Raw genomic sequence first — 14,406 nt, forward strand, 5'->3', positions numbered from 1 at the left:
CTACTGCTTGGTGCTCTTGGTGGGCTCCGAGGACTGCCGCACATCAGTCCACTCCTGCATGGTGCTCTGCAGCGCCTGCGTCTTCTCCTTGTCCACTTGCACGTAGTCAACCTTCTCATCCGAGGCGACTGACGAGGTGGAGGGCTGTGGGGAGGAGAGACACGGCCACCCGTGGCCACCCGTCAGCTCCAGAGGCCACCAGATCCTCCCCGGCCTTCCCCCGTAATCCATAGCTCATCACCCTCCCTCTAACCTCCTGAATATTTGGTTGGAAACGTGTTACCTACCTGCTGATATTGCAAATTCAGCTTTGCATCGTGCTCGTTTTCTTGTAAAGAACTCAAGAATAATTATCGATGAGCCAAAAAATCCCAGCTCCAACCCTATTAACTCCACTCACTCTAGATTATTTTAATCCCCTTAAACAACAGGGGAGAGCTGCTGAGTTAAAAGGAGATTTTTTTTTTTTTTTCCCCATATTTTATTGGGCCCTGGAAGCTCTTCTGCCTCTTACAAGTATTTCAGCTGCTGCAGCTGGAGCTAGGTGATGGTTTGGATGGTGCCAAACCCCTTGTGGTTTATTATTTAACTCGGTAATAGCTGCAGAAATACTGCTGGGCAGAAAGAAGGAATCAAGGGACAACTTTTAAATAATATGAAGAGCTAAGCAGTGGGATGCTTTCCCTGGAAATGAGGTGGTGGTTGAGAAAGCTGAGGCCAGTGCAGAGGTGTCTCCCACAAAGGTTCTCCTGAGGTCCTCCCTTGCTCTATTCTCCTGTGATTCACTTTAAGTCACCAATGTCTGGGTCTTTGGAAGCTTCCCTTTCCACATTTCTTCTTGACATTTGGTAGAAGCATCCAAATGTCAGCAGGAGACAGATACCCAGCACTTTATGTGTGAGCACCTCTCTGGTTTTGGAGGGCCTGTTGCTCTGAAGGAGCAAAAAGTTCTGCTGCTGCTTTTTGAGAGACCTCCTGACAGCTTATGGCTATGGCACCAAATTTACAAGATCTAGCAGGATTTCTGGTCTCATCAGTATCCCTGAACCCCTCAACACCTGTGCTTCTGGTGACACCTCCAGCAAAGCTGCAGACACAACAGAGACCGAACTTGACCTAGAATAAATACAAGAGAAGATCTGCAGGAAAAAAAAAATCACTCTTCTGAGGTTACTAACCCTGCCCTGCACAAAAACCCTCAAAAAATGCCTTGCTGTTAACCAGAAGTGTAGAAAACCCCCAGTACCTTTCTGTGTGGCCCTGGTGAGCTCGGCTGGAAGTCCAGGGCCAGATAATCCACACTCCCAGAACTCTTTTTAGGCGCTGGGCTGTTGGTGCCACTAGGAACAGGAGAAGCAGAAATGGGGTTTTGCTAATGCAGGGAAGAGACAGGAGAGATAATGAGCATTAACATGGGAAGAAGGATAAAAAAAAAATAAAAAGAAGGAATTAACACACATCTGGCAAAGAAAAGCTTCAGTGGCACTTTCAAAAGAGGTCCCAGCCTGGAGATGCTCTCACCTTTCTCGCAGGGACCAGCGTGTGCAGCACTGCTGGGTTGAGTATGGGACTAATAAATAAAAATTAATCCTCAAGATTTCGTATATCAGCCTTTCTGCTGCCTCTGTGCTCATTTTATTCACATGCCTGACATCAGACATAAGCTCCAGCATTTCCTGGGAGCCACACCTCGTGAGGCCAGGCCAGTGTTGGGATCTTTGCTAATCACAACCACGCTACAGATCTGCTTGGCCCCCTCTCCTTTACACAGCCTTCAAAATATGCTTCAAGTCAGCAGCTTTGCAAAGAGAGACAAAATCCCCTCCCTGCGAGCAGGGCCACTCCCTGCTGCTGCTCCGATAGCCCCTGCCCTCCACACAACCATGATGTCAGCAGCTATTAGGAGGATTTAAAAAAAAAAAGAAAAAAAAATCAACTTAAATCAGGAAAATTTATCCTGACAGCCCATGGGCGTTTTCATACCCCCTTAATTCCTTGTAAAGTGGGTAATAGATGTTTCTGCTCTCACATTGAGTTAAAACCCCAATAGGATGTGCCATTTTAGGAACAAAAGCCGCTGTTTTGTGCCTAGCTGGACAAAGGGATGCACACTACATCCCTCCTGGTGCTACCAGAATCCCTGTGGTGTTCCCATGTCACGAGCTAGGAATGTGTTTGCAGCACTTGGGGATGTATACATCCCGTTGGGACCCTATATCTTAGCTTCTCACCATCTCAATATTTTAGCCCTTACCATGGCCACGTAGTTCTCCTCGCTGTCTCCTGAGTCAGTGCTGGTGATGCTCTGGGAGGAGACAGGGCGACAGTACTGCAGCGAGCCGGCATTGAAGGTCTGGCTGTAAGGACAAGGGGCAAGGATTTAGGGACGGATGCGGGGTCTCTTCATCTGTGGATGGGAAGGGATGGGAACGGGCAGCACTTGATGCCCCAAACATCACCACGCTCATGGTGGGTGGTGGAGAAAAGCTGGTGGCATTGAGGCTGACCTTCCCATGGGTCAACAAATCACTCAGTTGGTCTCCTTATTTTGTTTTGTTTTTTTCTTTCTAGGACCTTTTTAATAACACCTTGCTTGCTATAAATCCATAACTCTCCTGCTATCAGCTACATAAATCTGTCCCCATAAACACTTTTATCTCACAGGAAGTATTTCACTGGGGAGGATGCAGAGCCAGCCTCTGTGGAGGTCCACAGCAGGCTTCTCACCTCCAGCCCCGCCACAGCTCGAGGCTTTGCTTACCGTGCAGGGCCCTAGCTGGATTTTTTTTTTTTTGCTGGAAACCAAAATCTCCGAGGCGTCGCCTTGTTTTCAATTGGCCAGATCTAATTACGGAGAATAACCTAATGCAATCAGCGTCTGGCATTAAAGCCCATGTCTTAAAAAGCTATTCGTTGCCTTGCAGTAAAGGCAGGGTCATCTGATTAGCTGATAAGGGGGAAAAAAACAAAACAAAACATCAGCTTCTCTGGGCTTGGACATCTTGTCAATCCAAGCCCGCTCGCCCTTTCCTGGTGCAGTGTTTTCAGCACGCAGAGCCCATGCCCTGCAGTCAGTCTCCACACAATCCAATTTATGAGAAGAGTCATAACAGCCAAGCTTGGCTTCTTCCTTTCATTGGACAACATCAGCCCGCGAATTAGCAGCAGGACTGGAACTGTGTGAATCCTGTTATTTTTGGCCAGCAGACTTCGCTGTGAAGTGCTTTGGTTTCGTTTTGCAGGCTTCCTCCAGGCTAGGCTTTGCTTTCAAGGCAATCCAAACACGACTCGGTCAAACCCTGCGTTTTTAGGCTGAAGCAGGGTTTTTGGGGATAAACTGGATGTGAATTTGGTACCGTGCCCCGAGTGTGGCTTGGTTTGGGGTCACTCAGCCGTGTCACGAGTTGCGGCAGACCACAGGTCCTGCGTCGGAGCCACAGCTCCGCGGGTGGTGTCAGATCCCAGAAATAGGAAACGTCTCCGAGGGATCTTAATTAGCTGCTCGGCCACATGCTGGGCTTTCATGTGAAAGCCTAACCTAAACCAATTCATCTTCCTGCCGCTGGCTGTGATGTGGGGAACATGACTCTGGCTCTCACAACGCTTGATGGAGCTCGCAAGCTCCATCGGGCTCCGCTTCTTCAACAGCATCTGACCCCAAAGTCGGGCCATGATGTATCCAGGGAAATCCCTGAGTCCCAAACCACCATGGTGTGGCAGGATATTTTAAGAAAGAATCACTCTATACATGTAAATGCCCAATTCTCATCTTCTTCTCAGGTAGCTCCTGCTGGGCCCTGATGGATGAGGATTTAGGGCAAGGCGGACTTTTTGCTCAACGTAGCCGCTCCTATGTTTGTATATTTTTCAAGACATGACCCAGCTCTGCAGCTCCTGCTTCTAACATCAACAAAACAAAACAAAACAGGGCGGAAGGGGTCACCCAGCTTTTAGGGAAATTCAATATGCATCATGTATCACTCACCTTGGCCTGGACCAGGATTTTGTGACTGGCGATTTGAAGGGAAGCTCATCAATGACAGTGTTGTTCCTCAGGTCCAGTGGTGATGGCTTTGCTGGGGGGGGGGAGGGAGAATTATTTATTCAGATCACAACAGGCATGAGAGGGCAAATTGCTTGTTGCTTCCCATTTTTCTCACCAGCTCTACAACCCTCCTTGCTGAAGACAAATACCCCCAGTCCCAACCCCCTGAGATCATTTACACTGGGACTGGGGAAAAAAAGTGATTTTTTTTTTCTGACCCACAGCCCCAAATTTAGATGGATGGCTCCAAAAGGGGAATGGTGCCTCATTAGGGAGCTCTGATGCCTCGTTGGATGGGAAAAAGCCCACAGCCAGGCAGAGCTGACCAAGGCTTCGGCAGCACTGAGCAACCTCTGGCAACAGAGGGACTTGAAAAGGAAATTTGTAGGTTAACATGAAAGCTCTTCTCATCCTGGGGGGTTCATTAGGTGGAAGAGAAGAATGCTGTGCTGCTGTCCCAGCCCTCATCTGGTGCATCGATTGGTTTAGATGCTGACATACTAATGATGGGATCACCACAGTCTTCCTCAAAGAGGAAGGGTATGGGAAAGAGGAAAATTTGAGGGTCTGACCATGCTGCTGGTGACACAAGACAGATGTAGTCCAAAATATCACAAGGATAGGAGGGTGCCTGGGACGTTTTGCCCACAAACACCCATTCTTACCTTTCCGGTCGGGTTTGAGGTTGCGGTTGACCGGCGGGGGCTGGATTTCACTCAACCTCCTGTGGCACTGCGCCATGGCTCCTCCTTTGTGCATGGGAAGGGTGGCTGAGGACAACCCCACCAGGTCGAAGTGATGCGGCCCCGGGCTCATGGGGATGTAGAGATTTTGGGAGTTGTCGTTGGCTTTCTCGGCGTGGATCAGGGGCGAGGAACCGGGGTTCATGGGGACGTAGTTGTCCTCCGAGTCGGCGCTGTGGGAGCGGGCCACCACGGCCTTGGCCTGCTGGGGGACAAGCGGGAGGGCATTGAGAGCGTCAAGACACTGCTCAGCCCCAGCCTGTAATAAGAGGTCCAGAAGAGGGCCACTGAGACGATCAGAGGGCTGGAGCACCTCTCCTATGAAGAAAGGTTGAGGGAACTGGGCTTGTTTAGCTTGGAGAAGAGAAGGCTCTGGGGAGACCTCATTGCGGCCTCCCAGTACTTGAAGGCAGCGTATAAATAGGAGGAGGAACGCCCAGGCTGGATGCAGCTCTGGGCAGCCTGCTCTAGTGGTTGGCAACCTTGCCCAGAGCAGGGGGGTTGAAACTAGATGATCTTTAAGGTCGTTTTCAACCTGATTCTATGAATAAGCCCCTCTGCATCTCATCATCATCACCAAACCAGCCTTAACATCTCAGCACGGATGGAAGAGACCGTCTGTCCCCTGCTTGGCCATCGGGTAGCACTGAGTGTGTCTACCTACCATGTTTTCAAGACCCTGAGGGCAGGGAAAGGTTTTAGTCACCCAAATGGGTGTCTCTTCCCATGCTCAGAGTGATCTGCAGAAACATGCTTAACGTGGAAAGTCAATTTTCTCTGGGCTCTGGCCATTGCACTAAAATGTAATATGAAAGGCCACTGTAAAGTCATTTCCAGTTCAGAAAGTCTTAGAAAGTGCACGAGAGAGGCTGTTCTGGCAACATGTCAAAATGAAGTCCGATAGCTTTTAGGAAGAAGCCTCTGGGGCCGTTTTTTTGGGGTCAAACCTCCAAGAAACTCTGTGGAAGCACCCAAAGCAAAGTTGCGCTGGGTTGTGTGTGTTGTTCCCTCCAGCTCTGTCCTGCAGGAAATCAGTGACACAACCCTGCTGGAGTCAGCTCTGTAGGACAAGACCCTGAGGTCCTGCCTGGAACCAACTCCTCTCCGAACCTGTAAGGCCAACTCACCAGGTAGGAGTTGTACCCGTCGTGCATGGACTCCACCGACTGCACGGCGCTGCCGCCCCCGTGCTGGGGGTAGTCGTACGTCTCGCAAGAAGAAGCTGCAACACAACAACACAAAAGCACGTGTCCCAGAGCATCCACTAACAAACGGGGCTCCCCAAAGCAAAATGTAGGTTCTGGGAAGGCATTTTGTATTCCTGCTGATGGTGATGCTGGTAGGATGATGTGGCTCGAAGCCCATCACAGCTCCTCTGGCAGCCCGTGGTGCTCCCTCCCAGTTAACGCCTCTCCAAAGCAGCAGTGCAACTGCACGTGCAGCCCGGACCTAACCTGGTTCTGTCAAAGTGCTGCAAAACGCCAGGGTGAAGACGTCAGGTAAGGTAGATCACGGTGACAAAACTGGGTTAAGGGAGAGCTTCGTTACGGCCCGCTTGGCAGATAAAGGGCTATCAGTCTCCTACTGGGGGAGGAGGGGGTGAAGACGGGGTGAGAAGCTTTTAGGTTGGTCTGTAGCTGAGCTTCTCTTCGATCTCCAACCTAAATGTTGGTATTTAGGTAGGAGGAGATGGAAAAGTCATTTCAGGGATGTGTGTATCATCTGTAGATTGTTTTCTCTCCAACTGCTCTTTCTAAGTTAATTTAGAACTAAATTAAACTGAATTCTAAACTAAAATTCTTCTGCTTGGGAAAGCAAGAATTGTATGAACCGGGTTAGATTAGGTGATATGGAGAAAAATGTCTCTTTCCAAGAGTCCTCTGTTCTCTGCAGGGCTAGGAACAGTCCTGCAGGACTTAGAGAGGGCAAACTCATCCATGAGTCAATGAGAAGGGTGCCTCTGCCTTACTGGGGGTGTTGGGAGCTGGAGATGTGCAAAATTACTTCCCAGCCTGGTGAGCAAAATGAAGAGTTAGCTCCAGGCTGAAGTGAGTTCTGACAGCCCTGGTTATAAACTAAACCAAAAGCAAGGTAGAAATGGCAAGCCCTGGGGAAGGACTGCACTGGGGGGCAAGTTTGGGGTTTTATTTCGAGGCACAACGCAGCCAAGAGCCAGCTGAGCCCCTTGGGGGTGCAGGCCCCTGGGGATGCATAATAAAAGCAGTGAGCCCATTACAAAATAAAAGCAGGGCCGGATCCTCACTGCAAAAGAGCTTTTTTGTGTTCAACCCCACGTTGGCTTTTGCAAGCATCTCCCCTGTCTCTAACACAACCCAGTTGGACCTCCCTGCCCAAGGCTGTTGGGGAGAAATTCCCCCCCCTCCCCGCTGCTCCCAAGCCCCAAATTCACCTCGGTGCAGCCTGCTGTTCTCCACGGCCGGCAGCGTGTTTCTCCGGGGAATGGTGGCTGCCATGGGGGCCAGCCCTAAACTTTCCCCAGGCTGGGGTCTCTGGGGTGGGCTGCCCCACCGTGGCTCTGTCTGCCCGGGTTTTGGGGGCCGGGGAGGCGGCGCGGCGGGCGAGTCGCTGGCGGCCACGGCCAGAGCGTTGTGGTTCTTGTCCAGCGTAAAAGTCCTGGGGATCTGGTAAACGGAGAGCGGGGTGGCAGGGACGTCGTAGGAGTCCGTGGAGAGCTCCCCGAACTCCTTGCACAGGGCGTTGCTGGGGGTCTTGTAGGTGTAGACGTCCTCGTTATCCGTCTCGGAGCTGGTGAGGCTCGATTTGGGGTGGGAGTAGGAGCCGAAAGCCCGCGGGAGGTCGTACGCGCTGTCCCTGAACTCCGAGTTGTGGCGGCTGGGTTTCGGCAGGCTGTAGAAGCCGTGGAGCTGCGCGCCCACCCCGTTCACGCAGTGCCCGTTGCCCTGCGAGAGCTTCTGGACGGCCGTGTCGCTGCGCATGAAGAAGGACGACCTGGTGGCCTGGGAGAAGCTGGCGCTCCTGAGGAGGAAAAGGGGAGAAAGGAGCTGAGGTTTGGGGAGAGGCTCCTGGGGTGCACCGAGCTCTGCTCCCCGTCCTTGCCACCCTCCCAAGCTACATTGGCCAACCCCAACATGATGAGAACATCTCCGGCTCGTCCCAATGTCCCCAACAACCCATTTTGTCCTGAAACACCTTCAAGATGCTCACGTGAAGTCAACCTCTTCCCAACAAAGCTCACACCGTGACCTTGCTCTCTTGCACGGCCATAAAGCCTCTGCTCGGAAGGATGGAGAAAGCCTCTTAAGGGAGAGCTGGAGGGAAAAGCGCTCACTGCAGAGCTCTGACTGGGTCCCTTTGCTCTGCTCCGGCTTGGGGCAGCCCCTAAAAGCAGCTTTATAGGATCAAGGCACCCCCAGAAACCCGTCGCGCTGCCTGAGGTGCACCTCCTGTTTCGGGGATGGGGCAGGGGGCTGTTTGTTACCAAAGCTGAGACAATTTCCTTCCGTCGGCGCTCAGAGCTGTAGGAAGCCAGCGATGGGCAGAGATGTGTTTTGTTTTTCTCTTCCTTTCATTGTGGCTCTATTTAATCGCTCACTCAGCTACGGGGACGCGTGGATGGCAGGATGGGGACGCTGCAGCCCCATCCTGGAGCCCCACACGGGGTGCTGCAAGCCCCGTGGAGGTTAATTACACTCCCAGCAGCTTCCAGCTGGGAACTGGGGTTTTGCAGCCCCGATTGCAAGTGGAGAGGAATAAATCTCAGGGCTGAAGTCAGACTTACGCTCGGTTCCTCGGTGGGGAGCCGGGTGGCGTGGCCATTACCTCAATCTTTTGATTTGCATTGTGCTCATGCCCAGGGATGGAGGCTGAGTGCTCATTAGCTGCTGAGCCCCTCTGAGCCCTCTGGCAAAGCGCGTTTCATCCTCAGCCTCCCGTTTCATCCCCCCCCTGCTGCTGCTGCCTTCCTCCTGCGTGACTTTTTGCAGACCACATCTCCCCCTGGCTTGGCTTTCTGCACCCAAACCAGCAGATGAGACGGTTTTCACCCCAAACTGGCCACTGTGATTTCTGCAACGACGAGCAAATGCAGCCGGAGCAGTCGGGAGCAGCCCTTGGGCTCGGGCAGGTTTTTGGGATCGTGTGCTTGCAGCCCAAAAAGAGCTCAACCAGCCCCATATAAACACCCCCCAAATGTTGGGAGCCCTGCCACGGATCCATCACCGAGCTGGGGAAAGAAAACGCAATGGTTACAGGGGGATTTCAAGCTGCAGATCCCTGGGGAAGAGTCAGCTCGGTGGGAGAAGCCAGGAGATGCTGGTTGACACCGCTGGGCAGGGTTGCTGGCTCTGTTTCATGGAGCCAGCACGAGGTGGCGCTCAGAAATAGGGCTTATTTGGGGAAAAAAATAAAAATAAATTCCATGCTGTGATAACGCCGATGAATCCCCGCCGCCTTTGGAGCTGGGTTTGCCTGTGAGACATTCAGCCCGTTCGGCCGAGGATTTGCAGTCCCTCACGGGTTAATAATTCAGCATCAGCTGCCAATTAGCTACTATTACCCTCATTTTATGGATGAGTAAAGTGAGAGCTGCAGAGCTGGGTGGGGAGGGATTCCCAGCAGTGCTGCAGCCTGGCCCCCTGAACGGTGCATCGATCGGGGAGATTATTTCTGGCCCAGTTGTAGAAGCTGCTGCCGGCCAGTTTCTTTGCCCACCAAAGCATCAGAAACTTCTCCTTCCTTCTCCTCCTTCTCCTCCTGCTCTTCTTCCTCCTCATCCTCCCTGCGCTCAGGCTCTAGGAGGGCAGCTTTTAGGTATCATCACAGCTGGAGCATCAGAGGGCTTTTTTTAAAACACTGCTCCATTAACGCCATCTGAAGTTAATTATCTGACCCTTTCTTTTTTTGTTGTTGTTGATTTTTTTTGTTGTTTTTTTGGTAGGGAGAGGCAGCTGCGGCAGGAAAACCCAGCGGAGGCAGCAGCCCAGGCTCTGCGCTCACGCCCCGCCAGCTGGGCTTCTCCTCCATCCCTCCTCGCTGCTCCCGTCAGCCAAAAGTCCTCACAACCAAAAAAAACTCACGGAATGACACGGGGTTGAGGTCGGAAGGGACCTCTGGAGACCATCTGGTGGTCTCCAGATGCTTCAAGCAGGGCCACCCCAAGCAAGGCGCCCTCCTCCAAGTTGGGTTGAGTTGGCCAACCCCAACCGTGGCTCCCCGCGCCTTCTGCTCCCTGCAGTACCTGGCGTTTTCCGACTTTCTGCTCATGCACTGGTGGAGGAACAGGTAGTCCTGGGGGGCACTGGCGGACAGGGTGCTCTGGAGGTGGCCGGCGGGCGAGTCGAAGGTGAAGAGGGTGGGCTGGCTGGAGTGGGAGGGCGCCGAGGACTTGCGCTCGCGCAGCAGGTGGTGGTTGGCGCCGCTGAGCTCCGCCGGCGAGGACCGCGGCGCGTGGTTCATGGAGGCGATGCTCCTCAGGGTATCTGCAGGGAAAAAAAGAAACGCACCGGTGTGAGCGACCCCACAAAAGGAGTTCTGGATGGGTTTCTTACTCAAATGCTTTGGGAAGTTTCATAGAATTTATTTATAGCTCTTGGGGACGCAGCAGGAGGCTCCTCCACTTGGAGCAAAAGCAACGATCGGTGGTAGATCGATATTTTAGCACTAGGTGGTCGATCAATGTTTTATCAGATTTTGTTAAGTTTTATCTTTTTAATCATGTTTTATCATATCCTTCGCGGCTTGCAGGGATGTCTGGGGGATGCCAGGCCAGCAACTGTGGGTTGTTAAAACCTGGTTAAAAAGGGAAAGGAAGAAAAGAGCTTTTGTGCCATGGTTTCTGCTGCTGTTTTTCCTTAGAGACCTCCCGTGGGAGGCTTTAAAGGTGTAATTCAAGTCATCTCCATCCCTCTGTGTAAGGACATCACTGCCATTCTTCTACAGTCGGGTAAACTGAGGCACAGGGCAGGAGTTTGGATGGACCCCGTGAGAGCAGAGCTGGAAAACATTCCCCTGTTCCCCAATTCCCTATTAATTCTGTGACTCTGAAAGAATTCCTGACATTTTCTGCCAGTAAAAAAAGGAGGCAGACCCAACTCCCAGTGCCCTCTCGCCTTGATTAAGGAGAAATACATTTAAAAATATTAAATAGGTTTCAATCGAGAATATCCCAGAGGTCAGGAATAGCTGCCCAGCTACTCCAGACCCTTGGTAAACTCCTGGAATTTGAACCAGGAATGTTTTTTTACAGCCAAGCTGTAAACCCCATTAAACATGAAACCCCCAGAAGTCCCCAAGGTGTGGAATATTTTGGGAAAGCTGATCCACCCCCGGCTGCAGTGGTGTCCATCCTGTGTGCACTCCTGGTGTGCAAAACACTCGCGTGGCACTGAGGTCACCCTTCCTAGAGCTCCGATTTACATTTATTTGGTGCTGACGCAAAAATGTAAAATAAAATAAAATAAAATAATCCCAAATCCTAACAAAAAGGCAGTCTTTCCCTGGATTAATCTATTATTTTTGGCAATCAGTGATCTAAGAACCACTCCCAGGTTTTCCCTGGAGATCGTGGGATCTCCAGCTGCTGCTCGAATTCAACCTCAGAAACCCATAAGGGAACCAACACAAGGATGAGGGGGAGTTTCCAGGTTCCCAACCCCTTTTATTTTTTTTCCATTCCTTCTCTCAAATCCCTGATCTTCTCCCTACGAAGAGGCTGTCGTGGCTCAGACGAGGAGCCGCTGTGCACGGGGTGATTTTTCACTGACTCCTGCCTCGTGTCAAGATACCAAATCGATCCGTCTGCTGCTCGCTCACCGCCGCTCCATTTTTATTTTTTTTTTTCCCAGTGATGCTGCAAACTTCACCCGACACAGAAAAAGTACATTAATAAAAGCCAAAGAGCGGGGCTCGGCTCTATTGTTCGCTTTGTGCTAAACACGGGGAGGATCGATACGCAACATTGACATTAATGGTGGGGGATGAGAGCTTAAAACCTCAATTTCTGTCTTCTTTGCATGGGCATTAAAGGTCCCTCGGTGCTTTTCATGGGCGTAAATGGCCATCTCGGTGTCCTTGGACAAAACACTGCCTTGACCCTTATTCTTATTAAATATTTATCCCATAGCAGTGAAGACACATCCCCGTTGGAAAAGGAGCCCTGAGAGCTCTGGAAGTCCCAGGTCTGAGCCTTAAATCGAGTACTTTGAGATCCACCGGCATGGTGGAGGAGCCCACAGCCCTGTTGCTCTCCAAAACAGGGTGTCTGCACCCAAAATGCCTCTTGGGAACGGCCCCATGGTCCTGCTGTCTCCTGAATCATGGTCAGGAATTGCCCAAGACATCGGGTTTTGGCCAAGACCCTTCCAAGGAAGGTGCCATGTCCCCAGCTGGGGACAACCAAGAGCAGTGCCAGGTTGGGGCCCTTCTTCCCTGAGCAGTCCTCTGCAGGCTCTGCTCTTCCCATGGCATGGCAAAGCCTCAGGAAGCCAAAATATGCCCAGGAGTAAGAAATTGCATTGATTTCCTTGTGCCGACACATCCCGAGGGAAGAGTTGGGGTTGCACGGAGCAGACAGCGCCCGGCATCCCCCAAATCACAACGCGTGGAGGAGCCCCACGAATCCTGCACCGCCAGGGGAAATATTCCCAAATTAACCTCAATTTGGGGAAACCGGAGAGCACGGCAGCCACTGAAAGAAAAATTAATTACGTGGTGGTGATCTCCATCAGCCCGACAGCGTAAAACGAAGCGGGGGATGAAGGGGAACAAGAAAGCAAAGCCCAGCGAAAGCACCTCTGCTTCCCCAGGGGAAGCCAGCTCTATCGACGGCCGCATCGATTTTCAAAATGAATTCCCAGCCCGCTTCCCGCAGCCACCCGAAGCCCGAGAGCAGCAGCGGGAGTGAATCCAGGGCTCACGGAGTCCATTAGGGCCGGGAGATGAACTCCCTAATAGCAGGTGAGAGATGGATGGCCTCACGGGCCCGGGAGGGGATTGCAGGGACTGGGAAGATAAATCCTGCTGCTGCAGGAGGGGACTGCTGAGATTGCTTTTTTATTTTTTATTTTTAATGTTTTTTTTTTTTTTCTTTTCTTTTCTTCTTCTATTTTTTTTTTTTATTATTATTTTCTTCTTCTATTTTTTTCCACTAGAGAAGAAAGGGAATCTTGCACGCCTGGATCACACCCCGATGGTGCGTCCACGCTGGGCACTTGGCAAACATCCTTTGGGGGGCTCATCTGGATGCCTCCGGGCATTGTTCTCTCCAAAGATGCTCAGCTCACTCTGGGCAGGACCCCAAAAAAATGATATTTCCCCATCCGTCACCACCATCTGCCTCGCAGCCAAGGATAAGCCCACGGCCCTCGTTTTTTTTTTTTTTTTTTTTTTTTTTTGGGAGGATGAAACCTCCCAAATCCCTTGGCTTTACGTTGAGATCTTGAGTTTATGTCGAGGGAATGCATCGAGTATAGCCAAGGAGGGATGAGGTCTTGTTCCAGCTCCTATGGCTGTTCCCAGAGGGGCAGAGTTAAGGTTGTGGAGCGGGGCCATATGGGAAGTGTCATCTTAACCCCATGTTTCCTGGCCGGAGCTCCTCCGAGGTTGGGGAATTCGGCTCTCACGCTCTGCAAGAGGCGGCGTTGGACGCCCACAACCTAAAACCCGATGTCGACAGCACGGCTTGCATGCAAAGACCTCGTCGGGCTCGTGCTGCAGATGTTGTCCTGATCCTTGAGATGAGAACCAGAAGCAAAACCAGGTTGGTTTCGGTCAGCTGAAGGCGTGGTGCTCTCTGGTCCGGGTTAAAATGTGCCTTTTTGGCCACACGTCGCAGCAAGGGGAAAAGAAATCCTCATTGGGACTCCGTCCCCGAAGAAGAAATCTGCAGCTACAAACACAGCCAGCAGCGGCCCTGACTAGGCTGGGAGCCAGGAATTTTTTTCTGAATGTTTTCGATCCCCCAAAGCGGTATTTCCCTCACTGCTGACAGCTCTGAAGTCCCTCGCTTCCAGCAGCCGGCTAGTGCTATGTGCACATCCCTTCACACGATGTTCCTGCGCTTATCTGAGTGCAAGAATTACTCAGCCTCCTTCGGAAATTGTTGCTCAGAACAGCTTTTTTATTTTTTGTTTTTGATTTTTTTCACCGTAGCAGCAATGTTGGCTTTCCCCCCCCCGAAGGCAGAGGCTGTGGCTACAACCCCTGTAACCCACGGAGGGGGAAAGGTGCAGCCAAGGAGGTGGCGATTTTTGGAAATTTTTTTTTTAAATTCCTGTGCTCTCATCAGTGGTTGCAGCAAGGCACCAGATTTCCTTATTTTTGCCTGAAATTGGCTGTGATACACACCCCACGCTGCCCATGGAGAACCAGCCCAAGCACCCTTGCAAATAAAGGTTTCCCCCGAGCTGCCCTGCAAGTAAAACCCCAAAACGCCTCTCCAGGTGATGCTGTGCCATGCCCTGGAGCCTCTGCTCCATCGCTCGCTATCTGCGAGCCATCATTTCATCTGGGGACCACGCTTGGGCTGTGCCACCCCTCCACGATGGCAAACCACGAAGCTTCGGACCGTGCTGCTGAATCCTTGCCAGCCACAACTGGTGGCCGAGGATTATTTTGTAATCTGGGGAGGGAATAGAGGAA

At 51.7% G+C, this 14,406-nt stretch overlaps 1 protein-coding gene across 1 annotated transcript in view; it reads right to left on the bottom strand.

Moving 5' to 3' along the window:
* Nucleotides 1-14,406, bottom strand: part of GAB2 (GRB2 associated binding protein 2) — a gene marked incomplete at its 3' end in the record, with an annotated part of 29,280 nt that continues 14,874 nt past the window's right edge. Inside the window, exons 2-9 of the mRNA XM_084306008.1 lie at nt 10,007-10,247; nt 7,199-7,785; nt 5,916-6,010; nt 4,711-4,993; nt 3,986-4,076; nt 2,255-2,357; nt 1,247-1,372; nt 1-144 (exon numbers count right to left, since the gene is read on the bottom strand). Coding sequence (XP_084162134.1) covers nt 1-144; nt 1,247-1,372; nt 2,255-2,357; nt 3,986-4,076; nt 4,711-4,993; nt 5,916-6,010; nt 7,199-7,785; nt 10,007-10,247 — 1,670 coding nt within the window. The remainder of the gene's footprint in view (nt 145-1,246; nt 1,373-2,254; nt 2,358-3,985; nt 4,077-4,710; nt 4,994-5,915; nt 6,011-7,198; nt 7,786-10,006; nt 10,248-14,406) is intronic.

This window comes from Netta rufina (assembly GCF_964035555.1).
Source record: "Netta rufina genome assembly, chromosome: 1".
Lineage (NCBI taxonomy): Eukaryota > Metazoa > Chordata > Aves > Anseriformes > Anatidae > Netta > Netta rufina.